This window comes from Halichoeres trimaculatus, unplaced genomic scaffold, assembly GCF_033239565.1.
Source record: "Halichoeres trimaculatus isolate MK-OKI-2021-1 unplaced genomic scaffold, fHalTri1.1 fHalTri1_scaffold_19, whole genome shotgun sequence".
In the NCBI taxonomy this organism is placed as follows: Eukaryota; Metazoa; Chordata; class Actinopteri; order Labriformes; family Labridae; genus Halichoeres; species Halichoeres trimaculatus.
The window spans coordinates 20,665,284-20,683,639 of record NW_027437197.1 but is presented as its reverse complement, the minus strand read 5'-3'; the positions used below and the strand labels follow the sequence as shown (position 1 = coordinate 20,683,639).

The following is an 18,356-nucleotide window of genomic DNA, read 5'->3' as shown; positions in this document are numbered from 1 at the left end:
TCGATTGCATGGCAAGAGTGCAGCTATGACATCCTCCTTTTTGTTTATTACTTTTTTTTCTTATCATTTAAGAAATGACTCAGTTCTGTGAACAAAGTTAAATGAAAAAGGAATGTAACTGGTAGGGTTTGGATAGAAACAAGGCAGCTCTTTGGATGGATGTATTATTTCTATAAATCACTGTTGAAGAAAAGGAGATGAAACTGTTTCACTGCTGAGCGTTAACGGTGCTTTCTGTTTGTCTTTAACTGAAACTTGATCAGTTTCTGAAGTATTAAGGCATTTGTCTGATATGACGACGAAATCTTGTGAAAATCTTGAGATATGAAATGTCGGAGCGCATAGTTACTTGTGCCTTTAGAAAGTTATTTATCATCTGTTTATTGGTATTTAGGAGGAATTTGTTTATGAAAAGGGAGATTGCTGAGCCTTTATTTTGCATATTGAAAAGTTTTTACATATTTAATCAAACACCTGTCATAGCTCGTGAATATATCATCATGATTTATTGCTTGATCAAACATTTGGTTCCTGAGAGTTCACATCAGCAGTTAGATACCCACATATCCTCTATCAAAGAGTGACAGGCCCTGGTCATTGGCTGATCTTACAATGATGTATTACTGTACGTGAAGCTGTTATCAAGTTCCTACCACCACTGTTGTTATTGTTGTTGTACATACAGAACCAATTATTTTTCTAAGATGCTGTAAAACTTGAACACTCCTCGGAGAAAAAGAAATTGAATGGTAAAAAGATCACGAGTATTGCAGTGGTTTATTTTGAATTGTGGTAATAAAAACCAGTGCTTACCTTGGGTTTTGAAATTGCAGTGTGTTTCAGAAATCAACATCGGCCCCATGAAACCAATCCTCAGCTGCCTGAAGGACCTTAGGCAGGCATACATGAGGGAACGACTAATGGTGAAATAGGATCAATGCTGCTTGAATACTGAATCCCTGCCAAGTGCCTGCTTGGCATTCAGACTGAAATTCAATCACCTCTTTCGTATTACGCACACCCATTTATTGTTTTTCATTATCTTTAAGTGCATGGTGTTGAAATAGGAATGTAATGTTTCAGTGTACTGTTTGCAAAGTGATGTTTCCTGTTTGTACATTTTGCCTTTTTTTTGTAGAAAAACTGAACATAGATTTAGCGTTTATTCACATGTCAAACAGCTGGTGTCGACGTGAACACTAGCACATCACACCAATGAGTCAGTTGTTTAATAAACCTTGTTCTCTGAGCTTTTAAGACCTGCGTACACATCATTACCGTGTTTAAGTGTGGGGGCTTTTAGAGGTGGTAAATTACAGCTTCTTGTCCATGGCGACCATTATGGGAAAACATGTAAACATGACGCTAGAAGAAAAACATTAGTGTTTTCTTTCTTTTTTTTTGTCCTGTGTCTGAAAAGGCTCTTACCATTGTGAGCTGATGCATAGGAAACAGCTGATTATTGTTACCTCGAAACAAATAAGATCGATTTTTCACATGACCCTTGCTTTTAGTTGGTTACAAACCCATGTGAATGGGACATACTGACAAAAGGAGATCTACAGAGTCCATGAATAGGATGTAGCTCCAAAAGCAGGGAATACCTCATTACTGGAACTTTATTGTGAACGTTACAGAGCTGAAACTAATTATGGTTTTTATTACAGATTCACTCATGAATAATTTGTTTTATTAAGTAAAAGAAAATGTGTTATTTCATTTGAGTTGCTTGGAAACGGCAGGTGTTAGGCAAAAAAAAAAAAAGACTTTAGCTGTTCATCCATCAAACTCCCCGACTCATTTGTCTTGATGGAATGATTGATTAAAGAGAAAGACTGACATTTTGGGAAATGTCAAACTGTTTACAAGGGTAAAATTGAAGGATTTTACCACCTGTATGTCTGACGGATAAATCTAAGATTTAATGCAACAACTGTTAGCTTGGCTGCCAGTTACAAGATATCCCAAGACAGTCCAGCTGCAGACCTCCACTCTGAGCCCAACTCTTTTGGTGGCTCTTTTGGTGGACATCACTCCTCCACTGTCAGACAAAGTGACGTCCTGATAGTAAAGCATTTCAAAATAAAAATTGTTTTCAAAATTATGATGGGTAGACACTTCAGTTTTTTCTGCACTTTGATTACCTTTGTTAACTTTATTCCTGGAAAGCTTTACATACCAAAAAGAAAATACGTAAACTGCACATCATCAATAACCCAACATAAATTGGTGTAATGATCTTGACGGTTTTCATTTCTTTGAGAGAGACATTTGTGCTACAGTCCTGTCACAACCTCTGTGTTTACATTCATTGTTGTTTTAACTGTAAAAGGGGAAGCCTATCAGACAACTACAAGGATTTGAATTACGTCACGTCTGTTCCACGATGGAGGTATCTTCCGGTTCACAGTGGAGGAGCCGCAAAGTAGCTGTGAGTGGAGGTCTGCAGCTAGACCCCTCTCAAATATCTGCAACTGATTTGCTCAGGTGCTAGATTCAAGGTCACAGGTCACAAGCAATTAAATAAGCCTAGAATAAAGCCTGGAAACAAAGGCCTTGATTGTGTTGAGAAGTATGTATACTATATGTAGAATAAATTACATCATCCTTAAACCTAAGGGACATTTTTTTCTACAACAAAAACCCAAAGTGTGTTGAACACAGGCTACAGCCTCCTTACTTCTACACTGCGTACCGAGCTATACCAAGAATGGAAGCAGACAAAATAAAATGTGGCTCATTCATGTGTATTTAGGGTTGGAGTGCAACACTTCAGAGGGGCTAGGGGACCTAATGTTTTATGTCTACCCAAGGCCTTTCCACCCAGTTACATATTCCATATGTATGGGGATCTTGTAAGACACACCTTGAGGAAGACAAGCAGACGTCTCCTACTAACGTAGACCAATAAATCAAAGTGTCCACGTGCACCGAGGCCTTACCTGCTGCGGTCGCACCGTCACTGTTACCTTGACTAGAGCGTTAACTCTGTCACCAGAAAGTTTCAAACGGCATTGGAAACCAAAGAATTTGTACTTTTTATGGTCCATTGGAGAAATCACAAGCAGGAGCCACATGAAGCAAAACAACGGAAATATCAGGAGAATGCTAAACGACGGACTCCTTGATTTTTTACTGTAGTCAAAAATTCCAATGCTGACTGAGAGCTGGGAAACTGTGATTTCTATGAACCACAGTGTTTGTCTCACAAAACTCCTATAACAAATTCTAATACCTCCATACCATATGTAATAATAATTTACCTTATATGAAAATAAATAAAGTATATGTACGACTGGAAAAAGAAGCCAAAGCACTCAGACATTGGGCATTTAGACCATTTTACAGCCTTAGCAACAAAATATATCTAGACCATTTAACGTTAAACACCCCTGGATGGGTCAGGTATAGGTGTGCCAAAAAGAAAAATTCATATCAACTGCTTTTTAGGGTCAGTTCCCATATATATACATATATATGTGACTTGGGATCCTAACTTTTAAGAAAAAAGATTGTTGATCGAAAGCTTTGCTTGGTTTAAAAATAAAAAAGAAAGGAAAAAAGTTTATATAAATTTTCTCTCAGAACCTAAGTACATTCGAACTGTTTGCCTCCTTGTCTAGTTGTCTCTGAAAAACCTAAATTCAATCTTTATGCTAAGCAAAGTTAAGAAGCTGTTTTTGTTTCCTCATTATTAAGTACAAACAATGAAAATTCATATTTCCCATCAGATTAAACAAGTTTAACCAAGAGTTGACCTGTGTAACATAATGAGTTAGCACTCCCCTTAGACAAAAGGAAAACTTCAGTTTTCTTGTTTATGGCACATATTCTCCACTGCAGTCAAGCTCTGTGAGTTTGCAGGGCTCTGGGAAAACTATTCCCCTCTCAATAACTCACCTCCGTGCTGCTTATATATTGTATATTTTAATTTCCCTAACTCTTTATAAACACTTGTTTACCTCTCAGAGGTAGGCCTTGCAGGAGTATTAATAGTTGTTGGTGTAGAGCTGACAACACATCAGCGCCTCACCACACTCTCAGCAGGGAGCCTGTCTGCGGTTTCAGACAGTCTCGCACCTGTTGTAAGCAGAAGCCAGGCTGGTTAACTGGGCCTGTGAGGATAAGATAGTGGGTCTGTGGCCGGGCCAGAGGAGTCCATTAACGGGGTGAGATGCTTTAAAATAAAAGCCCTAATGGATGCCTTATCTGTGGCTCGCTGTGGCTTTAGGAGCTTGTACGTGATCAGAGCTTCTCACCATGGAGGCTGCACAGTTCATGGGCTTGTTTAAGCCCGGCAAACACGTAGCTGCGGCTATGTCTGAGACCTTTAAACACATACTGTGGGCCCTCAGCGCCCAGGGATCCTATTACATGCTGTCTAATTCTCATATTTCATTCAGTTAAGCTCTCGAGTTAGCCAAGTGTTTCAATAGTTTTTCTTCAAAATGTTCTGGGTCTTTGGAGGCCAGAGGTAAAATGGAGAACCATATAGTTCTTTCTCATGGTTGGCTTGTCTTGAAATCGTATCCCCCCCTGTTATTTTTTAGCCTTTGTGTGTCCGTGTACTTATAACCCATTGGATGAAGGAACAAAAGGCTGTAACTGTTTTTTTTATATACATACAGTGGGGCAAAAAGCAGTTAGTCAGCCACTGTTTTTGCAAATTCTTCTACTTAGAAAGATGAGAAAGATGAGTAAGGTCTATAATTTTCATCAGAGGTACGCTTCAACTCTGAGAGACAAAATGAGAAAAAAAATCCAAGAAATCACATTGTAGGATTTTTAAAGGATTTATTTGTAAATTATGGTGAAAATTAAGTATTTGGTCGATAACAAAAGTTCAACTCAATACTTTGTAACATGACCTTCCTGTAAGTCTTCACCAGGTTTGCTCACACTGTAGATGGTGTTTTGGTCCATTCCTCCATGCAGATCTCCTCTGGAGCAGTGATGGTTTGGGGCTGTCGCTGGGCAACATAGACTTTTAACTCCCTCCGCAAATTTTCTGTGGGGTTGAGGTCTGGAGACTAGCTAGGCCACTCCAGGACCTTGAAATGCTTTTAACAGAGCCACTCCTTCATTGCCCGAGCGATGTGTATGGGATCTCTGGCCTGCTGGAAGACCCAGTGACGTTCCATCTTCAATGCTCTCACTGATAGAAGGAGGTTTGGGCTTAAAATCTCACCGTACATCGCCTGGTTTATTCTTCCCTTAACACAGATCAGTCGTCTTATCCCCTTTGCAGAAAAAGAGCCCAAAGTATGAGGTTTCCACCCCCATGCTTCACAGTAGGTAAGGTGTTCTTGGGATGATCATCCTTCCTCCAAACAGGATGAGTTGAGTATGAAAAAAAGGACCAAAAAGTTCCATCTTGGTTTCATCTGACCACATGATATTCTCCCAAGCCAAAATTCAGACGAGCCTGGACATGTCCTGGCTATAGCAGCGGGACACGCCTGGCGCAGCAGGATTTGAGTCCCTCTGGGTGTAGTGTGTTACTGATGGTAGCCTTTAGCCGCATTTCCACCAAGAAGTCCGGTTCAGCTCAGCATGGTTTGGCACGGTTTGAAATCAGTTAAGCCTGATCCTGTTTGCGTTTCCACAGCAAAACTGTGCCCTCTCGCGGTAGGCGGCGTGTAAGCCGGATGCTGAAAGCCGCAGCTGTTAAACAATAGCGCGATGCCATAGCAGCACGACACAGTTAACCCTGCTAATAAAACCAATGAAGAAGAAAAACGTGACACAGTCAACAAAGGGTAATGATGGAAGACACGCAGCATTTCATCCTCTCTCGTGATGATTATTTTGACCAATCAACGGTCTGCAGTGTGTTGCTCCACCTTCCGAGAGTGGATCGGTTCAGTCTGGCACCAATACGAAAGGGTCCCAAAAAGTGGAACGGGTCATCTCGGTGATTTGGAGATCTGTCCTGGGATAAGTCAGTGGAAATGCCACAAAATGCGCTCCATACTGAGACAAACCGAACTGGTTTGCTTGGTGGAAATGCGGCTTCTGTTACTAACTTTACTTACTTTGTTATTTTGGGCCCAGTTCTCTCTCATCAGGTCCCTCTGTGTAGTTCTGGGATTTTTTCTCACCATTCTCATGATCATTTTGACGCCACTGGATGAGATCTTTCGTGGGGCCCCAGATTGAGAGAGATTATCCATAATCTTGTATGTCTTCCATTTTCTTACAATTGCTCTCACAACTGGTTCATTCACACCAACCTGCTCGCCTATCAGCCGGGTGCAGGTCTACAGTTTTCCTCCTGGTGTCCTTTGACAGCTCTTTGGTCCTGGCCATGATTGACTGAGACTTTTTATGACGTTACAGACTTTTAATATGACTGCATGAGTCTATTAGCATCTACACATTGTCACATGCTATCCAGTCGCAGCTTGTTGTTGTAAATACTTGATCCAAGTAAGTTTGCTGAGTGTTGCTAACAACAGCAGAGCACCATTAGCCTTTGCTCCTGTTCAACCAGAAACAGCTTACACACAACTTTATCTCCATTTATCTCTAAGACGCTGCCAAACCTTGCTGCGCTATGAGACGCCATCTGTCATCTGTGTTTGTTTACATTAGAGTAGTAGCGGCATCATGACAGTGGCCATTAATCAGAGCTACAGACGGCTCATGGGGTATGGCGGTGCAACGCAGAACATGATATGTGACCATCATTTCAAGCCTATGATTGTAATGATATCAATAACATGTTAAATTAACTTGTAATTCTGGTGCTGATGAATGAGGGTGACATTTCATTGTTTGGTTAACTAAATGCACACACCCTTGGTTTTGGGTGAATGCCAAATGTGTTCAGGTGATAGTAGCCAGTGGTTTACACTTTACATGTGTGCACAAGCAATAGATAATCAAGCACCTTGGTGGAAAAATCCACCAGGCTTTGATCGTCTTTGAATCAGGGCGACATGAAAACACTGAGTTTCTTGTTTTCCTAACCCTGCTGTTGTGAAGCTCACAATTGTTCCTTTTTTCCCCTCTGATGCTCTTATCGGGGGCAGCTTTCAAGGACACAGGAGCAGGAATTGAACCTCTTACCTCTGGTTATGTGATCGTCTTGCTAACCTATTTCCATTAGCCCATCATGACAAGGAGCTTTCAACACGTTTCGTGCCTCGACTTCCAATACGACGCTATACATTTTCTGTCCTCTTTCTCCCTGAGTCTCTGGTGTGCTTAAATTGTACACCAGCCTGCCTGTCTCTCCCTGTTCAATAGATGGGGTTCCATCAACTAAGTCAGCTACCCAATAATGGGTAGCAGATTGGGGGGGTAATCAACCCTGTGGATGTGCCTTTTCTTCTCGCTGGAGACCAGAGGAGAAATCCTGCACTTAATTGTTGAGGGGACCTGAAGTTCCAGAGCGGCAGCGCTGAAAAGCAGCTTTAATTAGACATGGTTTGAGGCCAGAATCTCAGTGGGGGTCAGATCTACTGCCACAGGAGACACACTCAAACCTACACACACACAACACAATACCTGCTTTCCAACGCGCACAGCAAGTCAGCCTATAGGGGTTTAACTCAGACATTTCTGATGTATGCTTGCAATCTCTTGAGTAATTTTTATTGATTTGCAGGGAGGAAGTGGCTCTAACAAGCTTCTCCTATGTGATAATCTCCTTTTAGCGACGAAAGCAGTGATTAGGAGGAGGGGCCCTGCTGCTTTCAGCAGTAATTGTGGAGTAATCAATCATCAATCTCCAGGAGCTGCTCCGAAAAACACTCCTGCTTGGATGCTATTTTTGACCACAGAGACATCCAATAAGGTCTGGAGTCAAGAAATACAACAGACTGTTCCAGAAAAATATTTGCATTTGCTTCCTTAGTGTACCCAAGATAATAATAACTCATCCGACGGGGCTGTAAGACGCATCATCCTCATTATCAGATTCTGTTTACCTCCAGTGAGAGTTCAGTCTGTGGTTAAACGCTGCCGCTTCTTCCTCACTCGGTCATGAGCAGCTGTAATGTCCTTTGATTACCACAAGATGCTGACAATCTCATACAGCCCTCAGAGGCTCCAGATTCTGACCCAGTTGCTGCACCCCCACGGAGCCATTGGTTTCAGAGACGCTGCTCATCCACCACATGGTTTCACATTACACGCCAGAAGCATGGAGGAAAAGGCTGTTAGTGCATCCAGCATCCAGAGACATGCCTCAGATCACGTTAAAAGCTCATTGTTGCAGGGAGGAGAAGCGTCATGCATGTCTTCCATGAGAAGGGGATTGTTTGTTTAAGACGCCAGGATCAATATTGCTGCAGTAAAACGTGATTTGAGACATTTTGTTGGTGAGGAAGTTGGAAATTTGTGCTGGAGGGTAATAGAAGAACAAATCCATCAAAGCCAAACATCAAAGCTGAGACGGTTTTCCCTGCCCAGCTCCTGATTGTACAGATTATGGAAGGAAGATGGAGAATTAGAGAAGATTGTCCGAAGTGATTGGCTGATCTTCTCGCAGAATGACCTCAAGTGCTGACAGATTCAGAGAACAGGACGAATGCATGTCGTGTCCTACATCGGGACGATTAGATTAATAAATCAATCTCCATCCGCGCCCGCCCATCAGGCTCCAGTCAGAGCTATTTTTATGAAATGGGTTACAGAAGATCAGAAAGTATCCCTGATTATTGATGAGGAAAAGTTTGACACAAGTTCTGGCGAGAAGTCCAGTAGATACAAGCTGGACAGAGATGGTGAAAGTAAAATGTGGGAGTAAGAGTCACTTTTTACCTTAAAAGAGCTGCAAATCCAGGCATTGTTAGATAAAACCCTCATCTACATATATTCTAATTTAGTGCACAGTGTTACACATCAGCTGCCTCCTGGTGTGTGACAAGAACAAGCCCAGACCTTCACCTCTCTCTTGTATTAAGCTGTCAGAGACAAAGCCTTCGTGTTGAGCAGACTGAGAGGAGAGTTTTGTGCAGGCTGGGCGATGTCTGAATGATGCTTTGAATAAGGTTTTATGCACGCTCCCTTATGGCTGTAACAAATGGGCCTTTTGTAAACCACATGCTGCTCTCTGTTCCTGTGATTATCGCTGGAATCTTAAAGTTTGACACTTAAACTGTACAAAAAGGTGGATGACATGCCGCTACCCACTCCTGATGAACAAAAGTGATACCAAAACATTTCCCACAGCCTCATGTCCTGATACTGTACTCCCTGTGTGTGTTTCTATGTGAAGTCTTTAGTGTTTCCTGTTTTATTTTGTAGTTCTTGCTTCCCATGTGTCTGGTTTAGTTTAACCATCTTCTCATGTGTTTCCCTCCTCTTTGATCGCCCTTTACAGGTGTCACCTGTGTCTCTTCTCACACCTGTGACCTGTTGCTCGTTACTCTGTGTGTATAAAGTTGCTGTGTTTCTCTTCATGCTGGTTTGTCACGTGTGATCTCCTCATAACATGTTACCTCATGTTTCCTGTTTTTCCCTGCTCATGGCTCTTTTCTTCTTCTAAGTGTAAGTCATAATCTGCATTTTGTTGCCTTAAATCGAGACAATAAGTCAACATGATAAAAACTAGCTTAACGTCAAACTGCACGTGTTAGAAAAAAAAGTATTTTGGTATTTTAACTTCTAGTTTTACCTATGTGCCCTGTGTTATAATGGAGGAGGTGGACATTAGAGCCTATGCTACGAACTTAGTTATCCACAATCTGCCGTTCCTGTTGGATCCTGAAGGATCAGAGGATGGATTTCAATTACAAGTGAAAGGTAAGTGCTGCTGTTTCGTTTTTTTTTGTGTGGAGATACAGTTTTTAGGTGTTTTGGTTTGTTCAGCATTGTTTATAGATACGGTTGCGTCTGATTTGTTTTGCTGGAGTTTGAGCAAAAGATGTTGTTTCCTGTTGGCAGAGATTGATGGTATGTAAGCGTATTGAGGGAACCCACTATGAACCACACCTGAGTTAAATGTTTTGACTTCAGTAGCTGTTGCTAACAGGACTAACTTGCATGCTTCAATTTGTCGGTGAACTGATGGTGTAGCGCCATGGCATTGTGTTGCACTGGTGGTTTCTCACTTTACTGGATTGAACCTGTTGGAGCTGTGCAAGCATCTGATGAACTTTGGTACATAAATTGTAGAACTTGTTTTGTGTCATGTGGTCTGTGTAGGCAAGCTGGTTTCTAAAGACCTTACTGCAGTTGCTGCAATAATGCACAGTAGCGTGTGTGCGCTGTGCGTGTGTGCAGATCATCTGTGGCTGAGACAAGTGTGTATACGGTGTGTATGTGTGTGTTTGGGGTGGTGTTGGGGTTCATTACTAAAGGCCCTGACGGACACCCCACAGTAAGCCACTGGGCAGATTCTGCGTCTGAATTCAGGGGCTGCAGCCTACGACGGCTGAATTTGCAGACTGATTATGTCACCGCGGTGTGTTAAAGGCTGTCAATTTTTTTTGATGCAGCTAATGAATCCAGCTTCACTTTCAGGTGCTGCAAAGTGTGTTGTTCATAGTGTTTAAAAACGTAAACTTTCTGGGGAAAAAACCCCCAACTAATTTAATGTTTTTTTTTGTTTTGTTTTTTTGTTTTGTTTTTTTTTTTATACAGGGAATTCAAACAACACATTAAATCAGTAGAATTCAGTACTCTAAAAAACTACAATCTAAACTATAACAGCTTGCAGTTGTATAAAATGCATTTGCATTTTAAAAATAATAACTTTATTTATATAGCACCTTTAAAAACAGCAGTTTACAAAGTGCTCTGACAACATGCAGGAACATGCAAACATGCAGACAACAAAGCACAGGGAAACAGACACAGGATAAAGACCCTTGCAAGGAGCACAAGTAATAGGAACCCAATTTTTATTTTTTATTTTTCCAAATTGATATTGATCCAACCCCCCCCGCACTTCTTTTTAAATGTTGAGATTGTACGTTGTTGCTGTACTCTAACATGTACTTTGTGGTTCTATATTTTATTAATAAAGAAAATAAAGTAAAAAAAAATGTAGAAAAAAAATATCCTGCTTTAAAGGTAAGGTTTTGGTAAACTGTGTTAGAAAGTAACGTGAGCCTGACAGGTGATGGTGGTGCTGGGTAACATCGGACATGACAAACGGGAAATGCTCCATGGACCAGACTGTCTCATTTCAGTTCCGCATCTTTGGTTAAAGCCGGGTATGCAGCCCTCAGGGGCTTCAGACCCTGAATTGGGACACAGCTTACGTTGTGTGCTGCTGTTTGTCATGGAAAGTTTTGGTTTCATTTTAGGGGAGCTACCATGTCTTTCATCTTTTTATATCATCTACAATAAGGAAAACAACTTCTGAAATCATTATGCACTGCTGTATCATCTGTTTTTACACATGCAAAGATATTTGAAGGTATGTACATTGAAATATGAGCTCCTGTATGATCTCACAAACATAATTCTGCCAAAGCTTGATACGTTTTCCTCATTTGAAATGAGACACTTGTGTTTTTCAGTACTCTGGGCTCTCCTGATTGTTTTGAACAAAGCCAAAAAAAGATGATGTCATCAACTAATCCTGCACCAATCAAAATGTATTAAAAGAAGAGTCTTGTTGGTGGCTCTAGCCTGTGATGGCTTTACTAGCTTCATTTTTAAAGGAAATCACTACACACCCACACAGATCTGCTGAAACAACAAAGCTGAGGATTCGATCAGCTAACACTCATTAAATAATGCCTAAAGATTTTTTTTTTCTGCGTGTCACTGAGTGTTTCATGGTGTTTTTTAATCATAAGAGATAATCTTATTTAAAGTTTGAGAGGCTTTGAAACCAAAGAACTCTAGACTGTGCTGCAGGAAAACTGTGTCATTAAACAACCCACTGTGTGCTGTATTTAATTGTCTTTTCTAAAAGTACACACATTGCAGACACTTTGACAAGAGCTATGGAAAAACTTTTGAGTATATCTGTGAAACCCTGCAATTAAAAATCTCTGTCTCATGGTGCTGGCTGGATGACTGGCTGTTGGCCAGTCCAAACTAATAGCCTTATTTCTGCTCTGCAAATATGTGAATAGGCTTCTCCCCCTAATGAGGGCCAGGATGCATGGTGGATGACCCATGTCCCCCCTGCACTCATTATAAAGGCTCTCGCAGAAGCTCCTGCTAATGCTCACCTGGCAATTATGACGGCTTGGTGACTGATGGGGGAAATCTTGTCCTGTCCATCCCTCCTCGAGAGGGTCCTATCACAGTCTGCGCAGACAACACTCAGAGGCACATCAACACTGCTCTGTGAGCTGCCACGCAGTTGTTCATTTGGAAACGGTTATGTCAGGCCTTGGTGCTGTTTTTAGAAGCTTTCACTCGTACAGTAGGACACGCTGGGCTCAGAGTGAACATGAGATATCGTGCCATAAAACACAGGGAGGTCCAGGATGAGAGGAGAGGTGATTTCACCTGGAGGCCGAGTGAATGAACAACAAATTGATCCCAGCGAGCTTGTCAATGGACGAGAGGTTGTTACAAAAATGAAATCGCCCAGCCACTGTAGACGTTTACATCATATTTTGGAAGAGAAAAGATCAACAGAGGCTTCCTGGCATCGCATCAAAGTGGGAAAAGGTTTTTAATATCACAGGATGATGCTTTTCACGACTGAGATTTGAGGATGTTCTCTGAGACAGCTTTTTTTATTTACAGCTCTGTACTATTTCTGACCTGAAAATAATCAAGATTACACTCCCTGAGCGCTGCTCATACACCATATTTCTTGGTTGGATTATAGATTAAAAAGCTGCAGACAACCTGGTTTCACAATAGAGTGATAATTGTGCTGGAGGCAGAGAATATTGCAGGGACACCCTGATTTAACATCCTGATATAGAGTGAAAAGGGAAGAGCAGGAGGAGGGAAACGGAGGTGAGGGGGAGGTGTATGTGTGAAAGAGGAGGTGGGTCTGTTGTTCATCCCACCTCATGTGTGTTTGAGAGACAAGCTGTGTGTAAAAGCTGGGTAACCATGGTGTGGGTGTACTCCTCTGTGGCCCTGTGCGCTCTAATATGAGTGAATTCTGAGTTGTGCACCCCCACCATCACCCCCCCACCACCACCACCTCTTCCCCACTTTATCTCATCCAGCTTTCAGTGAGTGTCAGTCAGCAGCTTCCCTGCAGAACTTGTTACCCTGTTAAGATCTCCTGTGTGCAGCGTTCACGGGATAAAGCGGGTGCAGTCACCCGTGGGATGGATGTGGGGTCATTGGTGGCTGTTAGTGCAATCCCTGGAGAAAATGCAGCAAACGCAGTGCATTAGTAAATACCCACTGCAGATAAAATGTAGAGTAAACAATGTTAAAAAAGGACAGTGTGTTTGTTATGAGGGATTCTATATGGATCATAAAGATAGAGGTGTAAACATTTTGATTTCCTTCCTGCTTTTATCAGCTTTATTTAATCCTGTTTTTGTGATTTTGCACAGAGTCAGGAGCCTTCTATTTTCCCTCTAACAGGCCATAATGTGCTTATTTGAAAGTCATCTTAACATCTTCGCTGCTGCTTCACACATTTGATCACTTGAGGGAAAAAAAAAAGAAAAAAAAAAAACTGTCAAATCAGGCGAATCCTCTTCCCTCCTCCTCCTAAATTGTCTGTCTTTGTAGTACCACTGGGCAACAGTGCGTGCATCACTGGAAACGTGGAAGTGCGCAGGAGCCGCGCAGGGAAATCGACGGGAAACAAGGATTCAAGAAGCCTTAAAAAAGAAAAGATCATCTGGTGGATTTCTTCGGCTGAAACATGAACACACAGTCGACATTTCTGTGAGAGATGCCCGAGAAGAGCCTGGCCATCAGCGTCGATGCGCGCAGCCAAAAATGACGACAGTGGGACAGTGATTTTCTCCTTCCAGCTCGTCATTTTTTTACACTCATATGCTCGGATGCAACTCATCTCCTATGTATACACATCACAAAGGACGGACTGGAAATCAGATCATCTCCAACACAAGAGCGCACAGAGACGTTTCATCCTGGAAACCGTTTTCCGTGACAAATTACGCAGAGATTTTGCCGTTTTATGGAGCTTTGAGGGATTTTGAACTTTCGCATGAGAACTTACTGTGAGAGTACAGTTTTGAACAGGTCAATACAGCCCCAACCTTCACGGGCGATGAGTAATCCACGACGCAGCAACTGATAAACCTGTAAAACCTGGACTGCGACTGGCGCGTTTGGATACATCATCCTGTGCGTCTTTTTTATTTCATTCATATGGCTTCTATCATCGAGGTGTGTAAAGTACTGTTACATTATTGATGTTTCATGGCTGTGAGGTGTAGCAACAGTAGTGTGTGGCGAAAGAGGACAGTGCAAGACTAACTGGTGGCGAAGACAGCGCACTTTTATCGCCTTATTTCCAAAAGAGGAGACATTGCGCACGGGCACTGCAGCAACTACGAGCCACACTGTTTTTATTTTTCATCACTGAATCCTTTGTTATTCCTCCCGCTGCTGTCATCGTAGTATGTCTGCACTTCGAAAGAAATTTGGGGACGATTATCAGGTAGTGACCACCTCATCTAGCGGGTCTGGATTCAACCAGCCTCCCCCGGAGAAAAAGAAGAAGAGGCAGCGCTTCGTGGACAAGAACGGGCGATGTAACGTCCAGCATGGGAACCTGGGTGGTGAAACCAGCAGATACCTCTCAGACTTATTCACAACGCTCGTAGATTTGAAATGGCGCTGGAATCTGTTTATTTTCATCCTCACCTACACGGTGGCTTGGCTCTTCATGGCCTCTATGTGGTGGTTCATCGCGTACATCAGAGGAGACCTCAACAAAGCACACAACGACAAGTACACTCCATGTGTGGCCAACGTGTACAACTTTCCATCAGCCTTCCTCTTCTTCATAGAGACAGAGGCCACCATAGGATATGGGTACAGATACATCACAGACAAATGCCCCGAGGGGATCATTCTCTTTCTTTTCCAGTCGATCCTCGGATCGATCGTCGATGCCTTTCTGATCGGATGCATGTTCATCAAGATGTCTCAGCCCAAGAAACGGGCCGAGACTCTGATGTTCAGTGAACATGCTGCGATCTCCATGCGAGATGGGAAACTAACTCTCATGTTCAGGGTCGGCAATCTGCGTAACAGCCATATGGTGTCTGCACAGATCCGCTGCAAATTGCTCAAAGTAAGTGATGCTATACTTTCAGTCAAGGGGGATGCAAAATTAAGTTCTGTTCTTTTTTGTTGTTCTGTGTTTTGGTGAAGGCCCACACACTGACATTTAAGCCCACTCCTTACTGTACATGAAACCTCAAAAAGACAAAGCTTCAGTGTCTTTTCCAAACGTTAATGCTTCATTAAAGGAGCACAAGTTACCATAACACCATCTTGGCCCAAGTGAGAACACAGATGGCCTTTTATTCTTTCATTCCTTCTTCATCCCTTTTCACATATTCCAGATTTTACAGACACAACAGAGACAAAATAACCCTGCCTAGATTATTCTAAGAGGCTACAAAGTGTTTAAGTCACACCTTGAGTTTAAAATATTGTTTTTGTGCTAATTTGTAAATTATAAAGTGATACAAGTTAGTTTAAATGTGCTAACGCTCATGGAAAAACCCTGATAAACTGCCCGGCTAAGCAAAATCAATATAAAATCATAAGAAACAACCTTTAAACAGAGTTTGAAAACTGTTTTTTTTAATTAAAGGTGAGTATTATTGATGAAGGTTTAGCCTGAAATTTGCTGCAATCTTAAGAAATTATTGAGATCATTTTTTTTGCAAAACATAAAAGTAGAAATTAACCTTTAAGTCATTTTTTCCCCACTGTTTTGCACATCAGGTGTGTGTAGGCAGAGAAATCAAAGTTTTCAATAATCTCAACCATTGATTTGTTGACACACCAACAAATGTTTGATAACCTCTCCAGACATCAGCTGAGAAAATTGCAGTAGACTTATTGGCTTCACTCTTGCACATGAAGAAGTCTCAACCAGTGCCTCTCTATAACCTGCATATGAGTGTCTTACCCTCTTCCTTTTCCCCCTCCACCAAGCATCTCTGTCTCTGTCTCTTCTTGCACGCTTCCCCAGTCTCGCCAGACGCCTGAAGGCGAGTTTCTACCGCTGGATCAGCTGGAGTTGGACGTGGGTTTCAGTACCGGGGCGGACCAGCTCTTCCTCGTCTCGCCACTCACGATCTGCCATGTGATTGACACCAAAAGCCCCTTTTACGAGCTCTCCCAGAGATCCATGCAGACGGAGCAGTTTGAAATCGTGGTGATACTTGAAGGGATAGTGGAGACGACAGGTGAGTGACCACGGACGGACACTTCCAGGGGCCTGCTTTTAGAAACAAGAGGCTGTGAATGTGTCTGTTTTCTTTGTTTCAACACATCTCATAATTAATATTCATAATCTTCGCGTTGTTAACAGCTGACATCTTCAAGGACCCACAATTGACCCCCTAATTGTGTCTCATTGATTTTTCTTTCTGTGGCAAACTTACAGCGCTGCTAATAATAGCCCTGCTTAACATTTATACATAATAGATGATTGTTTCTGTCTTGTCGGCATTAGGGGCCAGCTTTTTAATCTATGCATTCTTATTTTGGGGGAAGGAGGAAGAAGATTTAAGCCACATATGAGTGTGCAGCCCATAAACACTCCAGCAGGTCACTTTGGGGCAATAAACATTTTCTTATTCCCATCTGAAGCAAATTCTATTCCTCGCCTTTGTGCCCGCGCAGCACTTACTTCAGGGCTGCTTTTCTCACAGGGGATAATAATTTGCCTTTGTAGGGTCCCTTTGGAATTAGGGAATTCCATTTCCACCAAGATGAGTAATGCCCCGAGTAAAAACCCTCCACTGTGGTCATTTCAGACTCTAACCGTTTATTTGACACAGTGCTGGTGTAGTGTGTGAAGAGAGATTTTTTTGCTATAGGGCTGAATAGTTGTAAAAAGGGGTGGCTGAGAGAAAGCAGCATATGGAGATGTGACAGGGAGGCTTACAGGCTGCGCTGTGCAGACGGCAATTAGCAGATAGTTGGTGCCGGGTTTTAAAGTCTTTGTGCAGCTGAGATGATTTGACGTATCAGGATCTGCACTTTGAGACCACTTTGAGTTGTTGTGATGGGTTTGCACACGTTAATGCACACATATAGTAGGCAACTCACGCAATTCTGCCTGCTTCTTGCTGGAAATACTCAATTTCTCTTCATTAATGAGACGCCAGATTGGTTTTAATTTTGAATTTTTAATGAGGACCCTGTGATATGAAGCTACAAACACACTGCTGTTGACGTGCTTCTCTGGGCTCGAGCTGCCGATAGTCTCACTCATATTTTAGCATGCAATCGTACTGTTATAGTAGCTGCTCAAGCAGAGTGTGTCCCCCGTCTCCAGCTGTTGTATCACAGAGTTAAAAGGAAACAGCCCTGGGAGTGTCCCTTCACTCTACAGAAACGTCTGCATCGAGGAGCGGTAGTGCCCATGAGAAGTTGGTTTGGAAAGACTGATGTAGAAACAATCTATGGTTAAAAATTTATGTACAGTGAAAGTCTAAATCCTCAGACGCTTTCATTTCTGGCCAATGTAACTCTGTTTCCATGGCAACCTCTCCTTGAGTATTCAGGATTGCAGCACTGCACCTAAACTTAGATATTTCTTTTTTTTTTATTCCTATGGTATAGGGATCATAACACAATTTCTGTCATATTAAAAGCGAAGGCTAACATGCCATGCAGAACATGGAATGAAATTGCTTTTTGTTGACAGCTTCACCCGATATTAGAGGAGGATCTCTGCTGAGGTCTGAAAAAATCACACACAGCCTTGTACAGTACAAGGAAGTGTTGGCCGGAACAGGTGATACAGCAGAGAAAGAATAAGATGAAATATTTATGAGGCTTGTTGTTTACTAGCAAGGACGCTACCCAACTCCCCAGATCTTCTTTTTTCATTTGTTATGTGCAAAAAGAAAAAAGAAAAAAAGTCTGGAAGAGGAGTTAAAACACTCTGTGCTGCAGATTAAAGCTTACACAACCACCAGCCTTTTCTCTCTTCTACCTGATAATGACAATGCACAAGGGAGCACCCTTTTCTGGTGTTGCTACCTCTTGTTCCCGGAGATCACACACACATATTTTGGTCCAACTGAAGTTCTCTTTAAGCACAGCAAAACAACCAAGTGTGCATCCAGGATGAGATCACGTAGGAGCCCGGAGTCGTTCCATTTAGCTGTAACCCCTGACAACCTCTCCAGCGTATAAGCGATTCCTCATTCCTTTTGAAAAGAAGCCCAAGGTGTGTTTTGATCACCAACCTCAGTACGTCGCACGTTCCAAATGAGACATGTAGGGTGTCTGCTAGC

General features: G+C 42.2%; 1 protein-coding gene and 1 long non-coding RNA gene across 2 annotated transcripts in view; both read left to right on the top strand.

The window, feature by feature from the left end:
- Positions 1 to 9,423: 9,423 nt before the first annotated feature.
- LOC141808176 (uncharacterized) lies at positions 9,424 to 11,256 on the top strand. Its single transcript, XR_012599894.1, has 3 exons — positions 9,424 to 9,498; positions 9,651 to 9,753; positions 11,072 to 11,256. It is a non-coding gene; the product is annotated as an uncharacterized LOC141808176 (long non-coding RNA).
- A 2,356-nt stretch (positions 11,257 to 13,612) lies between these two features.
- kcnj3a (potassium inwardly rectifying channel subfamily J member 3a) overlaps positions 13,613 to 18,356 on the top strand; it is a 36,918-nt gene continuing 32,174 nt past the window's right edge. The window contains exons 1-2 of the mRNA XM_074694596.1: positions 13,613 to 15,163; positions 16,076 to 16,292. Coding sequence (XP_074550697.1) covers positions 14,486 to 15,163; positions 16,076 to 16,292 — 895 coding nt within the window. The 5' untranslated portion in view covers positions 13,613 to 14,485. The remainder of the gene's footprint in view (positions 15,164 to 16,075; positions 16,293 to 18,356) is intronic.